This window comes from Vulpes lagopus, chromosome X (genome assembly GCF_018345385.1).
Source record: "Vulpes lagopus strain Blue_001 chromosome X, ASM1834538v1, whole genome shotgun sequence".
NCBI lineage: Eukaryota > Metazoa > Chordata > Mammalia > Carnivora > Canidae > Vulpes > Vulpes lagopus.
The window spans coordinates 38,090,359-38,118,258 of record NC_054848.1 but is presented as its reverse complement, the minus strand read 5'-3'; the positions used below and the strand labels follow the sequence as shown (position 1 = coordinate 38,118,258).

The 27,900-nt window shown below is 45.2% G+C and overlaps 1 protein-coding gene across 1 annotated transcript; it reads left to right on the top strand.

The window, feature by feature from the left end:
* Positions 1-960: 960 nt before the first annotated feature.
* Positions 961-26,968, top strand: LOC121483161 (norrin cystine knot growth factor NDP). Its single transcript, XM_041741483.1, has 3 exons — positions 961-1,234; positions 15,540-15,922; positions 25,700-26,968. The coding sequence occupies exons 2-3, from the start codon at positions 15,749-15,751 to the stop codon at positions 25,925-25,927; spliced, it is 402 nt and encodes a 133-aa protein (XP_041597417.1). The 5' UTR covers positions 961-1,234; positions 15,540-15,748; the 3' UTR covers positions 25,928-26,968.
* The last annotated feature ends 932 nt before the right edge of the window (positions 26,969-27,900 follow it).

Sequence of the window (27,900 nt, the reverse complement as noted above, 5' to 3'; positions counted from 1 at the left end):
TAATTCTTCACCAGTGTTAATTAAAACAAAAAAAATGTGCTGGGGCTGGGTCCGCCTGCCATAAACTAATTTACAAATGACCCAATGGTTCTTTGTGTCGTCCACCAAAATTGCTCGATGGTTTTCTGTCTCAATTTTCAGCTCTTGCAGGAAATATTTCCCTTTGTATTTTCACAGCTCATAACGGCATTATCCAGCTAGCGAGCACTTAGCCCCGGCCCCCCCCCCCCCCCCCCCATAGTGACCTTTGCCACTTTTCCACAAAAGGAGCTGTTTTGCGGCCGGTTGGCCTTACCTGTTAGTTTCACACTCGGATATCCCAAGGAGTCAGCAACTACACTTTCCCATTGTTCCTAAGCCCTCCCGAGAGTTTTATTCTAAATGATGCAGATGAAGGCGCTTATTAAAGTGCCATTGTGGATTTCACCGTGGATCCGCCGCTAAAACTCGCGTAATGGATGAACAACCCCAAAAAGAGCTCTCGCCACGCACACGCGTTGTGAGAGAGCAGGGCAGCAGCGTTTTGCACTTGCTTCAACCCTATCGCCTGAGAAGTGGTTCTGATTCCCATCTTTCCCCCCCGCCCCCCCACTTTACTTAGAATTTCAACTTCATCTCAGGCAGCTGCTGAATCGTTAAACAGAATGCCACCGGCTCTGCATTTCCCAAACTCTGGATCCGCGCTGCGGGCTGCCCATCTCGATGGCATGCTTGCCGAAGCATTAATCCCAGATTACTCATTTAGCCTGTTATTAGCCCCCCCTCAAAAAAAGAAAGAAAAGAAAAGGAAAACAAAAGAAAAGGAAAGGAAGGAAGGAAGAGAGGGGACTTCCTCGCCCTTGCCCCGTTCCTCTATGTTGTCCGCAGCCTTAAGATGCTCCGTGGAAGGGAGCCGAGCGGTGGGCAGTGGCTGAGTCCCCGATAAGGAGCGCCTCACATTTCCGTGGCATTCCCATTTGCTAGAGCGCTGCTGCGGCCGCACGCCTGATTGATATATGACTGCAATGGCACTTTTCCATTTGACATTCTCTCTCTCTCTCTCCCTCTCCCTCTCCCTCTCTCTCTCTCTCTCCCTGTGTCGCTTAAACAACAGTCCTAACTTTTGTGTGTTGCAAATATAAAAGGCAAGCCATGTGACAGAGGGACAGAAGAACAAAAGCATTTGGAAGTAACAGGACCTCTTTCTAGCTCTCAGAAAAGTCTGAGAAGAAAGGAGCCCTGCGTTTCCCCCAAGGTAAGCAGGAAAACAAGCGCTGACGGCTTGCCTAGGAAATTACTTCTCTCCAAACCGAGCATTTCATCCTCCTCTCAGACAAAGAGACAACCTTTAAATACCACTTAAATTTGCATTAATTGAATTTGCATTAATCGGTAGCATGCTAGCATTGTGTTTTTTTTTTTTTTTTAAATGAACGGGTCTTTGAAGTCTGTGACAGAGGAGGGGAGCCTCTCCGAGAGGCTGGATGGAAAATCCCTCCGGGTTTGACCGAAAGGGATTTTATTTTCAAACTCTCTGCGTAGTAGTTCGATGTAACTTTGTGATGGTTCTTATATTTGACCCGGTGAAAGGAGACTGGGAAGCAGCATTGGACGACGTGGATTCCTGAAGCCCCAGTATCTTCCCCACCGCCCTCATCCCTGTTACAATGGGGGCACTATGAAGGCGGGCGAGCCTGCGAGTTTAAAGCGCACTGTTTACTTTTATTACTACTTCTGTATGCTGTTGATCTCCTGCCAGGGCTCCGCCGGAGTGCTTAGAATGACTTCAAACAATAGGCAACATTTATTTCTAGCTTTCTGTGTCACGCTTTGCAGGAATCCTGTTCCTTTGCACTCTCCTCCCAACGTGCAAGGACTTCGCTTCCATGGACGCAGTCAGGAGCACTGGGGAGAGAGGAGGATGGGTTTACTATAGGATTTTGATTGGGCAAAAAGTCCGAGGAAATGCATGCTGTTTGCCTTGGCCTTACTGCAGAGGGTTATTTTTAGTAGTCAGCTTGTCCCTGCAGCTCCACCGATGCTACGCTGTCCAAGCGGTGACCGAGAAAGGATGCTCCCACCAGCGCAGGGACGAGGACCTGTAGGAATGGCTCCTGTAAACACCTGAGGAATATTCGAGGGGGGTTCTTTCACGCTCCTGAATGCAAGTTCTCACTTTAAATGAACAATTGGGCTGTAGGAGGCCCGGGCATAACTCTTTCTTGGGGGACGGGAAGTTTGTGTGCAGAATGTTAATGACTCAGAACGCCCTGTAACTGAGGCTCATTGTAATTCACGAGCCCAGATAAACCTGCGTGGAGGTGGTGGAGGTGCAGGCTCCCGTCCCTACCGAGATTCAGGTGCGGACAAGGAAACTCTTTGGCCAGACCGGAGTCCCACTTTCTGTTCTTTGCAACTGTCGTTAGTAACGGATATGGATGCTGCGAAACGCCTCTTCATTTCTAGCAGGAGCGTGTTTTAATTACAAGGAGCCGGCATCGGCAAACTGCTCCAACACAGAAACACTAAATCCCCGGTGCGTCTGAAAACCTAGAGCCGCCCAAAAGGCAGTGTGGGCTGTGGGTGTCAGCCGAATAGGGGGGGGGGCGCAGAATGCTTCTCCAGGGTGCCTTTAGACCAAATGCGAGTATGTGCCCATTTTCTCCGCACCAGTCTGGCTTCCGAAATTAAACTTGAGGGTCTTCTGGACCAGATTTCACTGTGGGGTGGGAACGGGGGTTTATGGGGAAACTTTCCTGATCTCCTCCAGTAACTAGCCTACTGAGCATTGTTGAGTGAAAATCCAGCTTTTGAATGAGGTAATTTACAACCTGGGGATATTCTCCATTTGAGAAAGCCTGAAAAGATACTATGGGTTCTATTGCTTGGCAATTTTTCAGTGATTAAAAAAAAAAAAAGCAGAAAACAAGAAAACACACACACACAAAAACCCCTCCTGCTGTTAACAAAGCAGTGAGCTGAGTGAAACAATATTCTTGTACTGTTACTCAGACCCTTACAGGAGAATGCCTGAACACAAAATGCAAAGTTTTGCATCATTTACTTTGAGATACATTTGGTTCAGGTAAAGGAGAGCTGATGGAGGCTTTCTTGACCGACTGTGTACCAAGCAGCTGACACCCACAGATGGAAACATGCCTGTGGAGGTTTCAATCTTAATTTGAGTTCCAGTGACACTGTCAAGGGGAAAATAAATCATTTTTCAATACATTTAACAATTTCCAACTCATTTATTTTCCCGGGCCCTTGAAAAATGGGAGTTTCTCGGAATCGTAGGCACGGATGGTGGCCGGCAATTTCTACTGTATTTTAAGGACTTGCGATTCATTCAAGCGCTGTTATTCTTATTGGTTAATTATTCATTCCATCCTTCTCTTAAGAAATTAAGCTAGCCCTGCTGGATGCAAAGGTGAACGAGACATTGTCCCATGCCCTAATTCTCAGTCTGTGTGCTGTCTCCAGTTAGGTTTGGGGACTGAAATGGACTTCGCCAATGGCTAAACGGGTCAATGACTTCCTTGTTACAAAGGACCATTTCAAATATCTGCTGATCCCCAGATTTGCTTGAAGTGATTGTCGCTTATCAATGGGTTTTCTTTCCATCAATGATGAAGGGGTTCCCCTGAGGCCTTTATCACCGGATCTTGGGTACACGTCACTCACAGCTAATGTGGCCCGGATCTTTCCCGCCTGGGTAGAGGAAGCCTGGAAAAAGGGCAGTTTATCCTTTCTCTGCTCCCTTGAGCACACTCTGGAAAGGACCACGTGCTGTCTCTATCAGGGATGGCTGTGAGTCACCTACTCAGCAGCTGACATCAGGGCCACTTGATGAATCACTGAATGAGAAACATGCACGGAGCAAGATGCTATCACTGGCTCCCACCCCTTACTTGTCCCGCCCCCAGGATCCAAACCAATGACCTCTGGGTCTGGCCTAAGTTCAAGGGGCCCCTGGGAAGAAGTTGCCGGAAGTAGTTCCCCAAACCCAGGTCCCCATCGGAGCCACACACAGAATGGCTTTTGGATAATACAGTCTTGTGTTTTCTGGCTTGGGTAGGTTACAGGGGTGGGAGGGGGGAGGGGGGAACAAAACCAACAACCACCCTTGAAGACAGCATCACTACAGTCCTTGATTTGGTCCTTATCAGCAGATAATCCCCCCATGGTTGGATTAAAATGCCTCTGACTCCCTGGGGTGCCTGACTCACCCTAGCCAGCCTCAGCTTCTTGGCCAGTGGCCTTGAAGGCCGACCTCACCTCTTCCCATGAACGTCAGCTCCTGCTACTTTATCCAGTAACCACCTCCCCCCCCCCCCAACCTCCGGCTGGGCCAGTAGGGGCAGAAGGGATGGGGAGGCAGGTGGAAGGACAGAACTGCTAAAGCAAAGGCGGGTAGCAGGGCCAAGTGAGGGTGGGTGAGCTCCCGGGCCCAGATTGCTGTGGCCTGCCCTGGCTGTGATCAGCTGTCATTTCCTCTTCGTGTATGACACTGGGGAACATATTAAAATTTCTCTGGGATGGTATGTTTGGAATTCCTCTGATGCCCCACCTCACCAACTTACCCGGACAATAAAAGCAAGGTTGTAAGCCTTTGAACAGCTGGCAGGCTATATATTTCCCCGCTTTCTTTCGCATAATCTAATTCAGAAAAGAATCCAGCTAGACTGGCAGTGCCATGTCTGGGTACTTGTCCCCTGCAAGTCCTTCCTCCGCCACCTCCTTCCCGCCCGCCCTGGAATCTTCCTGGGTGGCATGTGGCTTTTATTTTCTTTTGCTCTCCACCACTCCCACCCCGCCCCCTTTTCCCTGCGCCTGAGCTCCTTCCATTGTGAGCTTGCTCTTTGCTCTGTCTGTTTTCCAGACAGCCTGGGTCCTGCTCCATCCGGGGAGAGCGGGCCCGTGAGGTCTCCCCATCTTCATAGTATTCTCAGGATGTCATTCTTGGCAACGGCTCTGCCGGGCTGCGGGGATTGGGGGGCTTTCTGGAGCCCTGCGCCTGAACCCACTGGCAGAGAGGAGGAGCCCCATGGCTCGGCTGCCCTTCAGGCAGTGGAGAGCAGGGCTGGGGTGACCCGGGTTGGCAGCGACGAGCATACCATCACAGTGACCCGCGCATCTCCGGCGTAGGGCTGGGGGTAGCAGAGCTCTGGGAACGCCTGGATGCACTTCGGCCTACATTAAGAGAAATGTGGTTATTCTCTGTTTCAGGGGGAGAGACAAGTGGCTTGAAACAAAGCTCCCCGGATCCTCGGGCCCCTGCTCCTCCCCCCCCTTCTCCGTCCTTCCCACATCCTTTCCTTCCCAAGGAAAAAGAAGGACAGACAGGGTTTTTAATTTGGCTAGCACGGGCCTGAATGTCTTTGGGAAGCCCATTTGGTGAAAGCGAGAGGGGAGGAGTGGATCCTAGCTGGAGCCGAGCTAAAAATGCATTGGGCTGGGGAGCTGGGGAGGACTTTTTCTTCCTTTTTTTTTCCTTGCTCTCAACAGCAGAACAACCGATTGGTTTATGAGTTGCAAATGGAAGGCACTGGACTTCTCAATTAGACATTCCCATTTAAGAGCCTCATATAACCCCCTCTGTGCAGCATCCTTAAAAGATGCTGCTAATGTCCTTGGGACCAAAAGGTATCAAAGAGCAATCTACAATGCAGCTTCCTATTCCTTTTCTTTTCCTGGGGGTTTTCGTCGTCTTTTCCGAATTAGCTAAAGTTCATTAAAAGACCCAGAAGGAGAAATTTAACACAGCTGAATTAAAATGAGTCTTTTCCTGTTCACTTGACAAGGGGGGGGGTGGATCTAAAGGAAAGAAAGAGAAGAAAGAACCAACTCCCCTCCTCTGCCACTTCTTGGGTTTTAATATGAATTATTCCATACAAGTCCCTAGGCTAGAGGATCTATTTAAAGACGCCTGGCAGCATGAAGGGAGAGGGTAAAAATACAACCACTCTTTTGTCCATCAAAGGTTTTCTTTGGGAGGACATTAAGAGCATTCCTATTTTCCTGTCTGCCCCTGCCAGTGGCAGAGTTCCAGCTGGTAGGTACCCACTCCTCACCCGTCAGATCAGCAACCACGAATTTCTGTGTTTGATTCCAGCAGAATGCAAAGGGTGGGGACTCCTCCCAAAGCCCCCATGTGTGTGCAGCGGGGTGGGAGAGGCTGGTATAGAAATGAGCGCTGGCTTGGCTGTGCAGGTTGCGTGCCGCAAATTCACACACCCACACGTTCGAGTTTTTGAGGAAGATTGTGCCGAGGGCATTATTTCTGACGCCAGCTGCCCTCACATCTGCAAAGCTTTCTTCTTGTGTGTCTGGCGACAGTTTGCTTGCTGCTGTTCATGCTCACTGTCCCCTTCATCAGAGGGTCTCAGGGTCTGACGGGTAAGCCTACAAGGCTGAAAGTCCCACCCCCTAGACCCATTCTCAACAGTCAGAACGTAACAACACCCTGGATGGGGTTCACAGTCTGGGACAACTACTTTCTTGTTCGAAAGAGTGCTGACTCAGAACATTCAAAGAATGGGTAACTTCAGTCGACAATATATCCCCAGTGCTTACAATCAGGAATTCATCCAGTTGGGGTCCTTTTCACCCTCATGTCAAAATCTGCACGTGAACGTTGACTCGTAGCTTTAAACTTGGTTCTGTAAGATTTGCAGTCAATGTATTTTTCTTTTTCTTTTCTATTTTTTTTTTCCTGCAAAAGCTCAGAATTTTTCAGACAATTTTCTCTCTTCCAAGGCCTGGCTCAATCCCAACGTCTCCTTTGAAGCTATGATCCAACCAGTTGCAGTATCCTTTAAAAATGAAAGGGCAACAGGTTAACACATTCTAGACAGTTGATGAGCTGTCAGAAAATGCTCAGGGGTGACGTTTCTGCGGCGCCACAAACCAACAATTGCCCTAAACATGGAGTCCCCTTCCATCCTGCCACCAATAGGGAAGACAGATCGGGAGAGAGCAGGTCAGGGGAGAAGTAACAAAAGAGAAGGAGGGAGGACTATTTTTGATGTTCCAAATCTGCTGCCACAGATTTTCAAATAGCACACTTTGGGAAAGGGAAGCTTCCCTTAATTTCACCTACTCCCTCTGGGGGAGAAGGGTTTGACCTCTAAAGTTGCCTTCTTTACTTGGCGTCAGAAAAGGAGGTCAACTCCTCCAGGGAAAAAACATCCCCCATCCTCAGCTCTAAGTAAAATGAAGGCATATACATGCCTAAAATGGACGTGAAGAATTAAAGTCCAATTTCTTTTTTAAACACGAGGCGATATTTTAGGACTTGATGCGTTTCTGCGATTTTTCCTTCAAACTATGGGAAATTGCTCCTTGTCAGGATTTAAATATTTCTTTTGAGGTTTGAAATCCAAAGGCAGCAGAACAGAATTGTCAAAGGAGAACCAACAGTCCAATGATGCAGCTGTAGTGTGCGGAGTTTAAGCGAAGCAAAAAGACCAGCAGGGAACCAACAGCCCCAGTACATTCAGAATTATGAGCAATATAGAAAAACGTATGTGTACATGCTTTTGTTTTAACCTTGCCCCATTGACATTAAGTCTGCGTTCACGGGTGTTCTGGATTGCAGTGGGATTGAGTTCAGTATTCAAATCCCTCTGTTGGGCAGAATAGACAAATTGAACGGAGGCTGAGTTGGTTTCATTGTTTACGCCCCGCTTCTAACTAAGGGCTCTACAGCTATCAGGCGAGATCACTACCCACCATTCCAAAATGCTGTTGCAGCTGAGGATATTCGAATGCAGCTTTGGAAACACTTTGCTGGACACTTTGAAGAAAAGCCAACATACTCATTTGGCTCCAGGGTAAAAGGAAGCCTATACCCTGAGCTGATACTGATTACCTCCCTTTTCCTAAAGCCATATCAGGGCCAGCAGTCCAGTAGCAGAGCAAGTGTCAAATTGCTTCAGCAACCAGGTCCCCAGAATACATGGCCGCCTTTTCTTTTCCATAGGGAGAGCATACATTCATGCTTCGGCGGGACTGAGTCCCTGGGCTGGGTGGGTATCTCCAAATCCTTCTGTTTCCTTTCCAAAGGTAAGTGGTAGGAGTGTGTCTCACCCCTGATGTGAAATCCCCTTCCTGGGGAGGAGTGGGGGAAATGAAGAGAGCCTTCCCTTTCTGAAATTGGGCTATTTGAAATCATTGAAAAGGCAGTGGCAGATTTTGAACATAAACAAATCCTTCTTCTTTCTCCTCTGCTATTTTTTTTATGGCCTCCTCTCTTCATGTTTTCATTCTCTGTTGATGGAAGGATGGAAAGGGACTCCCTGTTTAGGGCTATGGTTAATTCATGGCACCGCAGAAAGGCCACCCCTAAGCATTTTCTGACAGCTCATCAGCAAAGCAGTGACAGCTTTTAGGGGAGTGGTAGATTTACAGAAATAATCCAAACTCCCAAAGGAAAAGACTTCAACCATATCATGCTTTTCAGCACACAGGTCATCAGACTTCATCACTTCCAATATGGAAGGTTTTGTACTCTAAAAGTCAGTTAGCTATGTTAACCATTAAGAACTCACAAGGAGTCTTTCCATAGAAAAAACTATAGAAGGCCACAGAAGCCCAGCACTAGATCCAAAAGCCGTAACCAACAGGCAACTCTTTTGGGCCCAAGTCCCCACCTGGAGCTCCAGGCATGTGCCTCCCTTAGCACAAAGGTTCTGTAGATGCTTTACCAAGCAGAATGCCTTGCTCTTGACTGCTAAGACCCTATTTGTTCTATATCTGCAGAGTGAACAGCTCTTCTAACCAATCTTCCTCTTCTATCCTGAACCAGGGTGTCAGAAATGGCCCTGCTAGGGGATGAGGACCTGTGGCTCAAGCTTGGTTTAGGAATAAGTTCACTCATAGGAAAGATGTAGGAGGGTTGAACTCAGCTTTTATCACCATCATCAAAAGAAAGCAGTCTACTTCTACCATGACTGCTTACTATTAGCCTCTGTCCTCTCCCCATTTAGTGAAGATTGGAAAGAAACACTAGGAATTTTAAGACAGCACTAAAAGGGACCTAGGGAATGGGTAAATAGCCTCACTCACCACTTCTTATTATCAACAACATATTATTAATTTATAACTATATTTGATACATTCAGGCACTGAGTCAATTGGTTATTAAGGGCTCTTTTTATTTCAGGCCACCAATATGGCCTCATGAAAAGGGCAAATTCTTATCGTTTGACCTTCAGTTTTGCTTCAGGCACCACCTTACGACTTGTCCTCTTGCATAAGAAAGGAACCCTTTCTGGAGTATTGCTTTGGGGAAAATGAAGCCTCAAAGCAGGTGCCGTGCTGAAAAGGTAGGCTCAGGTTAGAGAATGTTAGAAATGGGGAGAACCACACAAGCACCTGGACCAGTCCATTCAATCTCGTAGACGGGGAAACAGAGTCCCAGAGAAGGCAAAGGACTTGCTCAAGATGGCACAGCCAATGATGAGAGGGGTAGGATCAGAGCTTGAGGCCCCTCAGATCAACCATCCTTCTAGTAGAGCAGGCGACAATAAAACGCCTTCGGGTTTCAGGATGCGGTAGAATAATTATCTAATATTTCTGGCAAATGAGTGCAAAACACGAGGACACACGACACTTAACAGTGGTGGGATATGGGTTTGGGGATGAAGAGGTAAAAGCTGGAAGTGTGTGTGGGGGTGGCGTTGAATAACAACAAGAAGTTCCTCTGGATGTCCCAAAAATCAGGACTTTTAAGTTTCAGTCAAGTCTCAAGGTCAAGTCCTCACACACCAGTCCCTCCCCAGACAGTAAAACTATTTAATCCAAGGACACACACATGGGAGGGGCCACTTGACAGTTGGCTCATTCTCAGAAGTTCCTTCTATTCCCAGTTCTTCTTTTCCTTACTCTTATTTACTCCAGAGCCGTGATTTATTGCTTCTCTCCCAGGCTGTATTTCTCCCGCCCTCCTGCTTCCCCCACGGCTTCTCTTCCTCCATCACTGCCACTGTTGAGTTTGGCCATGCTTGGCTAGTAGTGCAGGTTGGGGAAGCGAGCGCAGAGTCCTGTCCCAGACTGGAGGACCACTGTTGAATTGCAAAGATGTCACCCTCCCTTCTACGGTGGCACTAGGGGGACAGGCATGGCCCCACACACGCTTCCACCTCATTGGAGACTGGACACACTGTGAGATGACAGGGGCAGAAACCATATCCTCCCCAGTGATCTTGTGGTTGCCCAGCCTTGGTACCCTGCTGCTTCTGGGTCAGCCCAGGCCTGGCTACTTGGCTGCTCCTGATGTGCCTCCAGATAAGAATATCAAAAACCATCCGTTGGGCACATGGGATGCTTTATAAAATCCAACACGCTGTTTACAGTTTATAAATTAAGTGCCCTGGGAAGAGGCATCTGACTTATTCTCCAAGGCATCTAGTTGACTGAATCCAATTGGAATTCTTTGAGTTCCTGAGAAGGGGCTACTTAGCACTTCACACTCTCTGATTAGACCTAGAATTTTTCTTTCCTAAGCCTCGTATGAAGCGTTATCTAGTCGCAAGCTCCCTTCCACACTTACATCTTTGATTTTTTTTAAATTTTTGGCGATTCCATTGAGAGAGGCTCTATGTTCTGCTGTCTTTACCTTACTCATGCCTGATATGATTGTCCTAAATGATGGTAAATATCAAATCCTTCTGTCTGTTATGCTGACACCATTCCAAAGTCATGGTATTTTATCTGCTTTACTTGATCTTCCTAGAAATGATGCAATGCATGTTGGATGTGAATTAGATGTTAAGGGAGTTTGTCCTTGTGTCTAGAAAGTTACCCGGGAAACAACAAGCCAAGACTCTTTGCTTGTGGATGCAGTGAGCTGGAAAAAGGCACTGGAATACGACCTATTTTTTCCCCCTAATCCTTCACGGTCATCTGCTAGAGCAAAAGGAGACACAGAGTAGGTGCCTAATAAATATGTGTTAAATAAATATTTGCAGAGGGGTGCCTGGGTGGCTCAGTGGTTGAGCGTCTGCCTTCGGCTCAGGGTGTGATCCCAGGGTCCTGGGATCGAGTCCCACATCGGGCTCCCCGCAGGGAGCCTGCTTCTCCCTCTGCCTGTGTCTCTGCCTCTCTTTGTCTCTCGTGAATAAATAAATAACATATAAATAAATAAATAAATAAATAAATAAATATTTGCAGAAAGAAGCCACAGGAGGCATTACATGCATATATTAGTCCTGAAAACAGCCCAGGGTGGGAATATGGATACCAAAGCACCGCCCTCCCTTGCCTGGCAAGCACGGCAAGCAAAAGGCCATTCTTGGCACATGCCACTTATCTTAGCCTGTTGTTGGAATAATGTGCGTGAAACCAGCACTCTACCCTCTGCCAGGCAGAAGGTCAGCCCAAGAGTGAGCTGATCTGTGGACACAACACCATCTCTCACCCAGGAGGCTGGGCCCGCTGTAAGCTCTGCTATATTATTTCCCTGAGGATGACAGGTGGGGAAATCTGGGCACCAGTTGTTCTTTTCCACTGGTATCGTTTGGAGGGTAGCTCCAAAGTCGGGCACGCTGGGCCTACGTGCCTCTCCTGCCGGCAGAGGCTCCACGTTGGAGCTATGAGAATGTGGGCTCTGTACCTCCGCCAAGTCCAAGTCTCAGAGACTGGACCCAGAGCACGGAGCCACCCCGGAGCTACCCAGTTCAGCAAAAGAGTCACTTTCTCACTCAATCCATCATGGGCTGGGCTGAGTTTCTAAGTCTTGATGGGCAGCACTTGATTTTATGCTCTGTGGCTTTAAAAAAGAAAGAAAGAAGGAAGGAAGAAAGGAAAGAAAGAAAGAAAGAAAGAAAAAGAAAGAAAGAAGGAAAGAAAGAAAGAAGAAAGAGAAAGAAGAAAGAAAGAAAGAAAGAAAGAAAGAAAGAAAGAAAGAAAGAAAGAAAAAGAAAGAAAGAAAAAGAAAGAAAGAAAGAAATTGGAATTAGTTTAATTTTGAGCAAAATGACAGTAGCTCCTACATTGATACCCCTTGGCTGCCATAAATCAGGGATGGTGAGTGATGTGAATTTTCTTCATTTTGATTTTCCTCTTTATGACTGCTTTCCTTGGCACTTCTCCTCCGTGCACACTCTGACCAACACCACGTTAAGACAACTTGACTTCATGTCACTCGTTTTTTGAGCATGATGCTTATTTCCGCTTCAACACAATAGTGTTGATTCATTCGATTTGAACACTTAAGGCAAAAATCCCAGCGTTAAGTAGCAAAACTCTTACTTTTTGTGTTTTGAGAGTTCTGTGAGTTCTCTGGCATATTTAAATTGTTGCTTGAATTCTTATTTCAGAGTTTAATATAAAAACTTAACAGAAAACACCATGCTTTGTGAGTCTGTCAAACTGAAAAATGCATTTCTTATTAGCAGTAAAGCAACATTTTCTCTGTCATTTTTAAATTCTTTATCTTTATTACTACTTCTGGATTCTGCTTATCATCTTTAAAGAGAAAATCAGATAATAAAGTTACATTTTGTGTGACATTAACTATCTCTTTATCATTAGATGCGTCACAATATTTGCTTGCAAAAGTATATTACTCCCCTTTCAGGAAAAAAATTTTTTTCGACTGTGCTTGCAATTCCGGATGTCACTACTAGGTGGCAGTAGTGCTTAAGAACTAAATGACCCACCAGGAAGACTATTTGACCAAGAGACTAGCATGTCTCCTGATATTTGTAAGAAGTAAAAATATAATACTACTAAAATAGTGAAACTGGCACAAACATTAAACATCCATTAGCTTAATTACTATTTTTAAGCCAAATTTTGAAAAGAGAAAGTATAATTTTTTAGAATGAAGTTTTGGATAAGTAATACATTTACAAGTTCAGAAGTATATGAATAAAAGTATATATATATATACTTTTATTTTTTTTAAAGAAAAGTCTTTCTCCCCTATCTGTCCATAACTAATTGAATAGCTTCTTGAACACCCTTCCAGAGCTTCTCTGTGTAAATACAAATGAACACAAATATGTATTCTTATCCTTCCATGGTTAACACAAATCGGTAGAGTTTCTGCATCCTTCTTTATATAGTTGCATAGTATTCCACTGCATGAATGTGGCATAATGTATTTAACCAGTCCTCTAGTGATAGATATCTTGTGCGGTTTCCAATTTTATGCCATGACAACCAAAGCTGAAGTGAATAACCATATGCTTGTGTGAGCACACATGTAGGATAATTCTTGGAAATGGACTAACTGGGTGTAAACATTCACATACATAGGGTCTTGTTATTGACCGTTGTTGCTTGTTTTTGCCATTGGACTATATGTTTTTCTTCCATTTGCTTCTTTCATTTAACCATACCTCCTGGCCATGGCTCTGAAAAGAAGTTGCCAGCAGTGGGGAGGGAGAGCCAGGACTGGAATGTCTACTTTTCCCTTCGTCCTTTACCATTGGCTCCTGGGGGAAATATCTATAGACTGGAGTGGTGAAAGAAGAAATCTAATAAATTCCTTTTCTGAGACTAATTAAGGCTTCAAAGAGACGGATAACCACTTGGGATAATACAGTCATTTTGAAACTCAGGAAATGGTCAGTAATGTTGCAGCCTCTGAACATTGAACCCAAGAAAGCTCTGGCCCTTTGAGTTGAAAACCTGATGAGGTTCATTGTGATGTGCCGCTGAAAAGAAAACAAAAAATGCTCTTTGGTATCCCTTGCCAATTTGGAGACTTATGCTCAGGTTTGATCAATTTTAATGAGATGTTGCCATTAGCATGCTCAAGAGGGAAAGTGGTGCAAAGCTGTATGAAAATATGGTCTTAACTTCAGGATTATCTTCCGTCTTCCATATGGAGACGGTGGTGTCTGAATCCCTAAATATCAGGTGGTGCCATTTTAGAGCAAGAGGGAACTACAGATGCCATCTTTTCCAATTCTTGTAGTCTACAGATCAGAAAACTGGGACCAGACCAGTTTAGATGCCCTGTGCAAGGTCTCCCAGCTACTCAGTGGCAGGGCTCGAGCCCAGGTGGGTCTCCTCATTACTGGCCCCTGCCGTTCCTGCGATTTATAGGATTTCTCTGACACAGACTCGCTGAGATTTTGCCATTGCCAGGGAAGCTCTTCTATGAAATGGCCCTTTGGCGCACACCCTTTTCAGCCTGGGATCCCCACCCCACACTCACAACTGAGGTTAAGTGGGTCTGGGGCTGTTCTATCAAAGCAAAACTAATTGACTTATATGGACTTGAACTTCTATATTTTTTAAGATTTTATTTGAGAGAGAGTGAGCTAGAGAGAGCATGAGCGAGGGGTGGGGGTGGGGGGGCAGAGGGAGAGGGACAAGCAGACTCCCTGCTGAGCAGGGAGCTGACACAGGACTTGATTCCAGGACCCTGAGATCATGACCTGAGCCGAAGGCAGACGCTTAACTGACTGAGCCACCTAGGCGCCCCTGGACTGGAACTTCTAATCTTGATCTTATTAATACTTTGCCCTGTTTATTTGGACTCTCCACGAGTAGAAAGTAAAAAAATGTTGTACAATGAACAAAATAATCACAGTCTTACCTGAAATACCTTTGAAAGTTTTTCTGAAGCTTTAATTATCATGTTCCTTTTGTTTAGGATGTAATGACAGGCCTCCCCAATTGTCCTAAATGTTTGAAAAATATTTTTGATACTCCGTTTTCTGGTGTGATAAAAAGCCCCCATGTTGGCCATGCCAAGGAGGGTTAGTCAGGTGATAAGGGGAGCTCTCTGCTTTGTCCAAGAATAATATGGTTAAAAGAACAAAGCAAATTTCAAGAAAACCGATATACCCTGATCCCATTTTAATGGCAAGTCTCTGCTCTGACGACACTTTTTCAAACTGTAGCATGTGCTCAGACAACAGAGGCTCTGCAGAAATGTGTGACCCTTTGGCAAGTACGCATGCGTTGAGGCCAGTTAGCATAATGTGTATTTCAGATGCAGTTTGTCATTGATGCTGGGTGGCACGGGGCTTAAAACAAAAACAGGATGAGCCTGGAGCAGGATGAGCCCTAAATGGAAAACTAGGTGGGTGGGTGGGTATGGACTTGGAAATGGAAAATGTACTTCTTTCCCGTGGGACGTGGCCTGAGTTCATTAGTGCTGACCTGCCTCCTTTCTAGCCCTGGGAGCTGACGTTGACACCAAAGCTTATGGAGAAACTGAATAGACCCTCCCGCCCCCACCAGCCAGGGATGAGGATGAGACCACCCAATTCAGTTATGCTGTGGCCAGAACCACATGTTTAATCTTTACCATTAGTTCAAACTATTCTTGCTCCTAGAGACATGGGATCCGGCAATTAAAGTCAACATGTGCTTCCATTAGACCATTGTGTCCACCTCCAAATGGTTATAAATATGTAGCATGAGCTACGGGGAGGGAGCCGGTAGACTGGATGACAGCCTATGCTAATGGCACTCTAGAAACCAATATTCCTCACTCAACATGACGCGGAAAAATTCTACCCAGTACCTCCTGGGTTCCATTCGTTTTTCTGGGTAAATGTTTCTGGGGAAAATAATTTCTGTTTTCATTCCAGCTGTGCAGCGGATACTGTGATGATGGATTGCAAGTGGAAAGAGTAAGACAAAACTCGAGTATACAAAGGACAATGACAACCAGAAAGCTTCAGCCAGATCCTGCCCTTTGCTTGAAAGGAACTGGAGCCTAGGGGGAGGCGAAGGCATTTCCAATTTTTAGTCCTCTGCCTCCCTCTGCTGTTCCTTCTCAGAAGTTTTCCTTACAACAATGAGAAATCATGTACTAGCTGCATCCTTCTCTATGCTCTCCCTGCTGGCGCTAATGGGAGATACGGACAGCAAAACGGACAGCTCCTTCATGATGGACTCGGACCCTCTGCGCTGCATGAGGCATCACTATGTCGATTCTATCAGTCACCCGTTGTACAAGTGTAGCTCAAAGGTAAGATCCAGATCTCTGTGAAGGTAGCGTTACTTCCCAGAGACAGGAGAGAAGCCGTATTCCTTTGTCCAGGGGATGGAGAACGCTGACTATAGCCCACACCTGAGCTCCTTGGCTGGCCCACGGGGCTTGGGGGAGAGTCAAGCTCTTAGGGTTTCCCAGCAAGCCTTGAACCCTTGTCGGTAAAGCTGCCTGAGGGACCACGTACACACCCAGACAGCTTCTCTCTTTCCAGGCTGCTCGAAGTCAATAGGAAAGGCTGGAAGGTTCTCACAATAAAATCGTTGCTCGACACGAGGTGAGAGAGGTGTGTTTCGTCCCCAGCTGTGAAACGTATGAACGGTAGTGCTCTTTATCAAGAAAGAAGAGTAGAGTCTCTAGGTTATCGTAACTCCTCCTACCTCCACCAGCAATAAAGAGGACGCGGACTCAAGAAATATGATTGAGCAGTAGAACGTACTTCTGGGGGTGGTGGTGGGGCTCTTCAAAGAGATTCCTGAGGGAATAGTTGCTCACTGGCTTCGTGGTCCAAGTCTTCCTCCACCTGACATGCTTATGCTAAAATGATTTCAAAAGAGAAATGGCAATTGGATCATTTATCATTTTTACACGGATTATCCAAATCATTCTTGTTTGGACTAGGTTGTGTGTTTTTTGTGTAGGCAACCTAGGCGAGTGATGTGTCAGGTTGGGACAGGGCGTGCGAAGAAATACCACGCTCCAAAGGCCACTGAGAGTGGCCGGCCACCTGGACCACCCAGAAGGGAGGTGCATGGTAGGCAAAGGACAGACTCAGAATGAGAATCTCACGACCATCACTGCCCCCAAACAGTCACATGAATGAAATTTGCCCACATTTGGTAAATAAGAATTTGTTTAGCCCAGGCTCAGAGATTTTCACTGTAGCCCTGAGACCAAAACCACTTAAGCATTCTCATATGGCAAGTATTTTTTAAATTACCAGTGTAATTAGGACGTTTTTGTAATATCAACCACTAGAATGAAGACCGTATAAGTTAATGTCTCTACCCTCCATTTCAAAACATCATGACTTCTGTCTGCCTTTAAAATTTCCATCACTTCTCTGATTACAACTCAGTGCTAATGGCTTGTTTTAGTTTGGGGGAATCAGAATTTGAGTTAAATCATTTTAACCATTATATTAATAAGATCTAGGACTGTGGGAAAAAATAGAGACTTTCCACTTAAAAACTTTCTGGCTCTTATTTGTACTTGTAGAACTAAAAAAGGAGTAAATAGATAAACTTAAATTTTTGCAAGACTGCAATCCCTTCTTAGGCAAAAAAAAGCTAAAGCAAAGGGAGAAGAAAAAAAAAGACAGGACATGTTTTTACAACTGTGATTGCTCAGAAATCGTGGGCCTGAGCAATTATTAGCTTCTCCCCTCCCCCAACAGCACTAGTATTTGGTGGTTCTTATTCCATGGATGGGTTCTCCCTCTATTGAGCTGTTCTCCATTATCATGATTCTTTAAAGAAAGTGGGGGTAATTAAAATTATTTAGAAGGAAAGGTCAATGTGATGATAGGAAGGAACGGAGAAATAGGAGCGTCTCTAAAAACAATCTGGAAAGATCTTGTGAAATGATAGAAAAGCACCTTGGCAATGATCAAATTAGTTAAGAGATGGTCAAAAAAGAGATGTCGTTAACTTGAGTCCAACAAACTCATGGTGCTTGAGCATGACTCCTGGAAACAGACCTTAGTCTACCTCCGTTCACATCAGTTTCTTCCAGAATGCCATGGCAAATAGCGCAAAATTGTGATAGGAGCAAAAATGTTTGTAATTTCATGGGAACGATCTGTTTTCAAACATCTCAAACCATCTCAAATATAGTAATAGCTGTATGTAAATGGTGCTTGTAATTATAAACCTTTCTTTCTTGGCCTTAAAATATGTCTGGCAGGATCTCAACTACTCAGACCTTTTCTGGATTAGATTTTCCCTAGGTATCCAAGAACAAAAACTTGTTTTCATTTTTAAATAATCTCTAATTCATGACTCTCCCAGACTCAGGCTGGTCTTCTCTCTAATGAGTCTCATTAACGAAATTGTTCTTTACACACTTGAGATAAAACATTTAGCCTGTGTCTAGAAAACAGCCAACGTGGGTTTTTACAATGAGGAGACTCGGGTAAATCTTTCCTCTCTGCAAAGTTTCCCTCCACATGATGTTCAAAGGCCGTTATTTACTAGACACGTGCCTATCATGTGCCTGTCAATTGCTAATGCTTCCCGACTTACATTTCTCCAGTGTCTGGCCCTGGGAAGACAGATGACCAGGAGCTATGACCCAGGGTCAGGGGACAGAGAGCATCTGCTTGAATACCTGATGTGTTTCAGGCATCTCATAATATATGATCTAATCACTGCCAACAAACCTGTGTTGGAAGACACCACTAATCCCAATTTACCAGGAGGGAAAACTGAAACCCTAAAAAGGCATTCAGTAGATTGCTCATTTAGTCCAGGAGGAGCAATGTCTGCCTCAGATCGTTTTTCTTTCAATGACTTGGATCTTTATATTGAAGAAATGCCGGTAGATCATAGAAGCCACTATTTATAGACTATTGGCCACTATTTCAGACTATTTCATTATCCGAAATAATGATGGATACTCCACAGTGTTTCCAGAAAATAGGGATAGTAGTGAAACTTCTGTGGAGCCTTCCGTGACGCTGTTTGTTGCCCCTAGCCCTGAGCCTTGTCACCCATTGCCTACTAATCCAGGAAAGGGCTGAGACAGTCAGGCAGAAAAGCCTGGTCATGGTGGTCTACCAAGGAGATCCGTGTGAGCACAGATTATGATGTGCCTGGTAGCTTTCAGTGGTGACACCTCCTAGGACTGGTTACAAAGGATCTTGGGAGTGGCAGGTTCATTGACAATCTTCCCTGAAATTCTGAGTGAGTAAAGGCTATAGAGCAAACAGCCAAAAGGTCAGTGGCTAGTGAACATGAGCTGTCTGGAGAATCTTTAAGGGAACTGAGGCATCTCAGACTTTGACATGACAGGAAACCTGGTTTCACATTCCAGCTCCACAGTGTGCAAAGTGGGTGATTTTGGGAGAAGTGAAACAATTCCTTAGTGCCTCAATTTATTCCTGTGTAAAATGGGGCTAATGCTATCTATCTAAAGGTGGGGGTATAGGTCTTGGTGATGATATTTGTAAGGCATTCAGCCTGGTGTCTGGCACATAGCAGACATTAATAAATGATACTATGATCTTGATGATGAAGTTATAAACTGGACAGGTGTTGAGACTCCCTTTCTATTTCAGTCACTATTGAGACCTCAATAACCGTTGGGATCTCAGATAGCCTGAAGGGATTAGGAGAGTGAACCTCATCGTGGTTCTTGTTAAACACAGAAACCTGGCAGGGGTGGAGGGAGCATGCAGAAAAGCAAAGTAGATGTAAGCCGTCGTGCTGGGTGTTAAGAGTGGGAATAAAAGTAGAAGAGAAACAGATCCTGCTGTCTGACGTCCCTTCCCAGGTAAGCAGAAGAAGCAGGGAGCGGAGGGGGACAAGTTCTAGATTTGAGCCAGGGATGGGTTTTCAGGAGCTGAGGCTGGGAAAGTGAGCCAGTAGGGCAGGCCTGTGAAGCCCGAGTTGGGTGAGGAATAGGTGTACCTTGCAAGGACATAGAACCAGTGCATAGGGTTGTCTGAACTCTGAAGGCCCACAGGGGCAGCAACTAAGAAGGACAGTTCAGAGGACAAAGCCTGGAGAAATTCCCAGAGGAAATGAGAGGGGAAGCTGTTAAGGTCCCCAAGCCTCTCCTAGTGCTGCTGACGCAGCCCATAGTATTTGGAGAAGAAATAGGGAGATTCAGGAATAATGAATTTATAATACAACTACTGGGAGATATGACTTTTAAAAAAAAAAAAAGGAATGAATTTATACTGAATGCCTACTGTGTGCAGGCACGGTGGCAGGCAATGGAAGCACAAAAATAGGAGGGAAACGAGAATGTTTTTACCCTCATAGTGCTTATAAGTAAATGGAAGATAGAGGGAAAGGAAATGTTCTGTGTACAAAGGCTTTGTGTCAGTTTGTGTTGTGACCAGAGTGAAGGGACCAGATTCCATCATACCCCATGCTGCTTCATTCCTCAGGTTGCAATTTTGCTGATGCCTTTGGCCCGACACAGACCCTTTGTTGACCTGGGTGCCTGGAGATGAGCTGAACTAGTCATTTGTTGAGGGTGCTGGGGAGGGAAGAAATGGGTGCCCCAAGAGGTGCCATGGGATTAAGGGGTATGTAGTGTTCACTGCCAAGAAAAAAGGCTTAAAAAAAAAGTTTCTCATTTAAATGAGGCAAATTAGCCAAACTCCTGTTCTAGGATAGGATGTTCTGAGCCAGAGTCTTTATTCTGATACTGATGAAGACATCTAGTCAGTCATGGCCTGAGCCAGGAATTCACAGAGGTCCCCCATGACAGAGGAGAAAAAGTGGCTCTGGCAATGGTAAGAATCTTTCAACAAGGCGTGATGAAAACCATCTGTGTTTGGGTTTTCTCTCACTCAGAAGATAGTTGTATATTGCAGTAGAAGACATAACTGCCTAAGAAGTATGGTAGGTCACCAGAGAGAGCAGGGGCCTGGGGTCTCCGGGTGTAATCCTTGGTCAGGACCCAGGAATCACAGCTGGCTATAACCCTCACAATGTAGCCTGAACTTGCCCGTGACCAGCTTGAGCAACTTAGGAAATTCCAGGGTTTGACAGACTGACTTGTCATGGTTAGAACAGAAGGCTCAGGAGTCAAGCTGCCTCAGTCCAGAATTCTGGCCTTCCATTGTACAGTGATGTGATATCAGGCCAGTGACTCATCCTCCGCCTTTTCGTTTCTTCATTTGTAAAATGGGGCAAGTTTACCTTTTGAAATGGCCGTTAAGAATCAGGTTGCATATGAAGGGCTTGGCACAGAGCCTGTAGCCTAGTAAATGTTCAATACATGTTATATATTATCATCATTACTATTCTTTTATTATTACCCAAGGACCTTTCATTATTCTTAGCCTCAGCACATGGAAATCAGATTAGAACATCCCTGAGCAAACTCTGTGAACCTTGCAGCTCTGTTCATATTAGAAGAAGCTGACTTTCACAGCCAGCTAGAGCCAAGTGACTCTAAGGTTGAGGGGATACAAAGGAACCGCTGGAGAAGTTACCTAGCTTCCTAGCATCAGGCCAATTGCTTGGGGGAACATCAGAGAGCAAAAATTAAACTGGACCAAAAGCAGATAATATGCATGCATCTGTCACCCACCTAAGCTGTGAGAAGTCAATAGGTCAATGAGTAACAACCAACTGTTGAACCTGCTCCTTTGACGATGGAGCCCCATGTGGGTATTTGTCAAAAGATATTCATTGTATGATTTCATAATGAAGCAGTGCAGCTGCTCCCTATTAAGAGCAGTTAAGGGCAGCCCGGGTGGCTCAGTGGTTTAGCACCGCTTTCAGCCCAGGGTGTGATCCTGGAAACCTGGGATCGAGTCCCACGTTGGGCTCCCTGCATGGAGCCTGCTTTTCCCTCTGCCTCTCTATCTCTCTCTCTTTTTCTCTCTGTGCATCTCTCATGAATAAATAAATAAAATATTTTTTTAAAAAATAAGAGCAGTTAAGTGCAGTGTAAAATGTAGAGGAGTCATCCCGTTAGTAAAGCATGGCCAAGTCACCCAGGCACGAAGAATGTGCATTGATCACAAACTGGGTTTTGGCAGGTGAATTTAACTTTGAAGGTGAAGTGGTGTTTGGTGAATTCATTAAGGAGTTAGACACTGTGTGGTACCATCCAAGGAAATTCTGGGCGTCTCTGGGAGTCCCCAGATCACTGGGGGAGGGTCTTGACAGTGGAGATTTCATTTAGGAGTGCTCTTTCAAGATTCAGCTCTGCATAAGCTTGGAGGTGGTGATGATGTATCCCAAGAATTTCATAAGTAAAAGGACAGGCTTGTATGGTTATGATATGGTTGGGGCTCCCAGAAGCGAGTCAAAGTAGATTGGAGAAGGGTGTGAGTTGGTACATGCTTCAGGAAAACACTTTAATATCAGAAGACAGGATATAATAGTGATTTAGATCGGAGGCTTTGTTTTGGACCGACCTGGGTTTGATTCCAGCTCTACCTTTTACCAGATATGTGAGTTTGGGCAAGTTACTTCAACTCTCTAAAGCCTCAGCTTCCTCATCTGTAATAATGGTACAGATAATAAGAGTGCCTTTCCCATCAGATTGTTATGAGGATTAAATGAGATTAAATGTTGTAAGCCCTCAATAAATGTTAACTGCCATTATTATTATTAGCTAAATGATCGCTATCTAGTGATCAACCTAGAATGGAACCCTTCAGACTTTAACAGGTTCAAGAGTCTTGCTACTAAAAATGTGGATGTTAGCGGTCCTGACATCAGCCAGAGTATTGAGACAAATGCAGAATCTCTGGCCTCACAATCTGCATTTTAACAAGATCTCCAGCTTATTTACATGCATGTTATAGTTTGAGAAGCTCTGGTCTAGAAGAGGTGAGAAGATGTTCATTAAATCTATAAGACAGGTGAGGCATGGCAGAGATAAAACATCAGGAGTGAACCTGTAAAGCAGATATTTATCCTTTCCGTTCCTTAATGACACTCATTTCTAGATTTTATCTTCCAAACTCCCTCCAACACACATTCACAAACTGGAGCTAGATTTTTATACCACTTCCAGTTTCGAGATGGATCTATATACCAGAAATCTCCCAGACAGGAGATTTGCATATGTGTGTTGAGAACGTCAAGGGCCCAATAATTATTCAATAGGGTCTTCTTAGAGCAGAGGGCATTTGAAGTTGGCCATGGAGGACAGTTGGGATTTCATTAAGCAGAGCTAGGAGGAAAGGGCATTCCTGGAAGGGGAAAGACATGAGCAAAGGCAAGAGGCAGGGAAATTCCGGGTTATTCCATGAACTCCTAAGTGATTAAGCTGGATTGGAATAGGGAGTGAGCAACGAGAAATAGAACAGTTGTAAGGGAGTGAGTGACAAGAATGAGAACAGTTATAAGTAAGACTGGAAAGATGTGAAATCCAGGTCATGGAGGATCTTAATACCAGTTCAGGATTTTGGACATTATGCCAAAGGCAGCATGCTGACGCTGAATGTGTTTATTGACTGTATGTGCCCATGTATTCTCCTTGCCCAGAAAGTCCAGGTCGTGAGATAGAGGGACCCATTGGAGGTGACCCCAGGGTCCTCAGTGCTGGAGTTCTTGTCCTTCAGAAAGAGCTGAAGGAGGTACTTGAGACCTTGAAAATGTTTAGTGAAATCAGGATCGGGTCAGTGCTTCTACAAATGGCCCAGTGCTGCTGATTTGGTCGTTTGATGGACAGTGCTAATTGCTGGATCATTCCAGATCTACATCTGGCTCACCTGCATGTGCATCAGGCGAGAGGCACTGCTATGTCTATGCCCCTTTGAATTAGCTCTGTTGACACAGGTTCACTGTATTCATCTGGACTGCAATTAGAGCTCAGAAGACTCCATTTGGGGAGATGATCTCTGAATATTGCTTAATCTGCATAAGAGATGACCCACCTTAGAGACGAGCACATTTAACACTACTCTAAAGTGAGCTGCCAGGGAGCTCTTCCCCCAAGCCCGCAGGTGTGGGGAGAAGGCACTGGGGAAGATGTTGGGCTCCTTCTCAGAGGGATGAGATGGGTGCCAAGGACTGACCCGTGGACTGCTGATCTATGGTATAATCTTCAAAACCTATTTCAGATCATGTTTCCTTTGCCTAACAACACGAAGAGCAGGTGGGATGGCACTGAAGCTTTCATAAATTCAAGATGGCTTAAGGCTGCCATTTTCTCTCTACCTCCACGATCTTCCAGAGAAAATAAATCAGTAGGTCCTACTCCAACTTCACAAAGCCCTACCAGTTGCTCCCCAGTATCTCAGATCCTATTGTTGGATTCATCCCAACATCTTCTTTGATAATGATGTTAATAACCTATAATGACCAGAAGTCAACTTGTCTTTCTTTTAGAAAGATGAACAGGCCATTTCCTTCTTTTAATTCTTAATGAATCAAGCTGCCCACCCTACCCTACCCTACCACTATCTGTCCCTGAGTGTACATAAGAACACTGGGATGAGGGATGAATGTATGGGAGACATAAATGAGCCTCTGCTCTGTCCCCTTAAGCTGGACTCAAAATACTGAGCGTGTGCCTATGTCCATTGTTCTGGGGATAACCTGGGTAGTTTGCATTGGATTCTTAAAGAAGAGTGTTTACTAAAGCCAAATTAAGAGCCACTATAAAGCACATAGCCTCTGTTACTGCAGCCCAAATTTTACTTTTTAAAAAAATATTTGTTTATTTGAGAGAGAGAGAGAGAGAGAGAGAGAGAGAGAGAGAGAGAGAGAGAACACGAGCAAAGGGGAAGGGCAAAGAGAGAGGGAGAGAGAATCTCAAGCAGTTTTGCCACTGAGTGCAGAGCCCAACTCGGGGGTGGATCTCACAACCCTGAGATCAGGACCTGAGCCAAAATCAAGAGTCAGACGCTTAACCGACTGAGCCACCCAGGAGCTCCCAACCCAAGCTTTAGTATCATCCTAACCTACTTTTGGAAATGGAGATTGAAAAAAAAAAAAAAGAAATGGAGATGGTCAGAATGAATGACTCTAAGATTCAACTGCACAAATCTCAGGCTCTTTCAGTGTATAACCCCAGGCATGTGATTCCAAGGCCCAAAACATACCCTGTTTCTATTTCATCCTCTCATTTCAAGTTGTAGTGTCCAGAATATTTCTTCCTGATCACTCAGGTTACCCTCTTTTTCTTCTTCAGGAACTGTATTCATTTTCTTGAGCAATTCCTTGCACATAACAAATTCTTTTTTTCTGTAGTCCTTCCTCATTTACTTCTGATTTCAATTCAGAATGACTTTCTGCATCTCAAGACTGGTCGAATTGACATTGGTCCAATGGTGGTGGATATCACCTGTTCCGAGAAATTGCTTTTGTTCTTTGGGTTTTTTTTTAAAGATTTTATTTATTTATTCATGAGAGACACACAGAGAGGCAGAGACACAGGCAGAGGGAGAAGCAGGCTCCATGCAAAGAGCTTGAGGCAGGACTTGATCCCAGGACTCCAGGATTATGCCCTGGGCCGAAGGCAGGTGCTAAACTACTGAGCCACCCAGGCATCCCCTGTTCTTTGGTTTTTATTTGCACATCATGATGGGGGGGCCTCATGTAGTGGTTCTACACCCTGAGCGCTCTTTGGAATCACCTGAAGAGCCATGAAAGCTCGGGCTCTATCCCCAAGGATTTTAATTCCATTGGTTTGAGATGGCACCTGGATGCTGACATCTTATTCTTTTTAATTTTAATTTTTTATTTGAGAGAGAGGGAGAGACAGAGACAGAGACAGACAGACAGACAGAAAGTGTCAGCAGGAGGACGGGCAAAGGGAAAGAGAGACAGAGACTCTCAAGCATTCTCCACGCTCAGCGCAGAGCCCAATGAGGGGCTCGATCTCACGACTCTGCGATCGTGACCTGAGCCAAAACCAAGAGTCCATTGCTCAACTGACTGAGCACCCCTGGGGGCTGACATTTTAAAACAAGTTCTCCAGGAGATTCTAATGTGCAACCAGGGTTGAGAGCCCCTGGTCTAATCCGGTGGCAATTGCCAAAGAGTGTTAGGATGCTGTGGGACCTGGCTGTGGTTCTGGCATCCCCAAGGGTAACCTCATCTCTTCTCTCCCCAGATGGTGCTTCTGGCCAGGTGCGAGGGGCACTGCAGCCAGGCATCACGCTCTGAGCCCTTGGTGTCCTTCAGCACTGTCCTCAAGCAGCCTTTCCGCTCTTCTTGTCACTGCTGCCGGCCCCAGACCTCCAAGCTGAAGGCACTGCGGCTGCGCTGTTCGGGGGGCATGAGGCTCACCGCCACCTACCGGTACATCCTCTCCTGTCACTGTGAGGAGTGCAGCTCCTGAGGCCCGTGGCTGAGTGGCTTCTGAATGGGACAACCTCCTTTCTCACCGCGACAGTTCAACCAGCCAGGGAAGGACTGGCAAGAAAAATCAAGGGAAAAAAACCCATCAACAACGAAGCAGCAATTCCCACGGGATTTTGCATATTCTAGTAATAAAGACTCTCCATGCTTGTTGACACTGAGAGATGCTCTGGGAACTTGTTTTCCATCCCTGTCCCCTTTCCCTGGTACAATTTCTTTTGGTTCCTTTTCAGATTCAGGCATGTCCCCTCTTGGCGCTGAATGCTCTTTGCATTTCCAACAATTCAGCATTAGTGGGGAAAATGGGCCCCCATGCAAGAGTGGGGCAGGCTGTCACTGTTTGGTGCAGACTAGGGAAACAGTCACTTTGGAAAGCAGGAAAGCCCAACTCTTTCTGCGGTACCGTCTGGGTTGGGTTGGTTTGGTTTTGATCTTGCCATATGGCCAAAGGTTGCCATCACTGCTAAAGGTTACCAATTTCAAAATTCCAGGCACCAAGCATGTGGATATGTATAGCGAGGCTCACTCACAGCCAGCTAACTGACATTAGAATAACTAACAAATGGATTCTCTTACATGATGCTGGAACTCCTGATAGTGGTAATTATTATTGAGAAATGACTTTTGGGAAGTAAAGGTGGCATAAAGAATTTGTCATCTGAAGGCTCTTGCAGGTAAATTATGGTAAATTTTTGTAAGGGAGCAGACTTTTAAAGACCCACACAAATACGGATCCTACACTGACTTTGAAAAAGGCATATATGTACTAGTGGCATGGAAAACGCACTATACTCATGCATGCAAATTAGACAACCGAGTATGAATCTATTTGTGGGTGTACTATAGCTTTAGCCATGTCGCGGGCATCATTCTCTACCATCCACTTGTCCATATGAAGCTTGCTGCCAAAATGGTAGCCTGGCTCATCTTCTGAACATTTGGCTCATCTATATTTTGGTCCTTGAGACTCAAAATTTGACTTATTCCCATGTTGTGAAATAAAAAGACAGTATCTTCAAAATTTTGACTGTGTAAATATTGCTTTCTCCTACTAAATATTCTATGATAATGCATCCCCTATGGTGTGTGTGTGTGTGTGTGTGTGTGTGTGTGTGTTCCAGGAAAAGAGGGAGATGGGGTTCTAGAATGCATGGGAAAGACATTGTTTGAAATCAGTAGACTAGGGTGAAGGGGCCTTAGGAAATTTGGTTTTATTTTTTGTTTTATTTTATTTTTAAAAATATTTTATGTATTTATTTGAGACAGTGAGAGAGATAGTGAGAGAGAGCATGAGCAGGGAGAGGGAGAAGTAGACTCCCCGCTGAGCAGGGAGCCAGATATGGGGCTCCATCCCAGGACCCTGGGATCAGGACCTGAGCTGAAGGCAGATGCTCAACCAACTGAGCCACCCAGGCACCCCGGAAATTTTATCTTTAGTTTCAGAAATTAGTTTATCAAATGAGCATAAGATCTGATGCATTCTGGCTTCCTTAGGCACTATGGAATGAAATAGATGTCATCTCTTCACTTTTCTTAGAAAAGAATAAGTATCCGTAAGTGAAGTCTGAAGGACCAGGAGGACAAAGAATTCACCAACCATGGTTTCTGTACAATTGACTGTCTAGTGCTCCAGGTCCAATGATAGGACACTCCTGAGCATTACAAAAATAATCATGGTGTTGGCATAGTGCCATGCCCACTTTAGGCACTGCAACACTACCCCAGATTGGCGACTCAGTTTCTAGGGCAACCTTGACACCATGCTGTCTTGGTTTACCAGAGATGACAGTGCACCCCACTGTTCGTATAGTCGACCTGTGAATTACTTTTCCTGTAGAGATGATGGTTTTGTACACTCTCCAGCGTATAGCTTTCACACGTTTTTTAAAAAGAAAGTCAGCAGGGTTAAATTTGTATTTGTGACTTTGGAACAGAATACAACTAGTGCTATTA

Bases quoted from the DNA above. Each gene is read 5' to 3' on its own strand.
- LOC121483161 (XM_041741483.1), top strand. From the start codon at position 15,749: ATGAGAAATCATGTACTAGCTGCATCCTTCTCTATGCTCTCCCTGCTG. The intron at 15,923-25,699 runs GTAAGATCCAGA...TTCTCTCCCCAG, and splicing joins TGTACAAGTGTAGCTCAAAG to ATGGTGCTTCTGGCCAGGTG.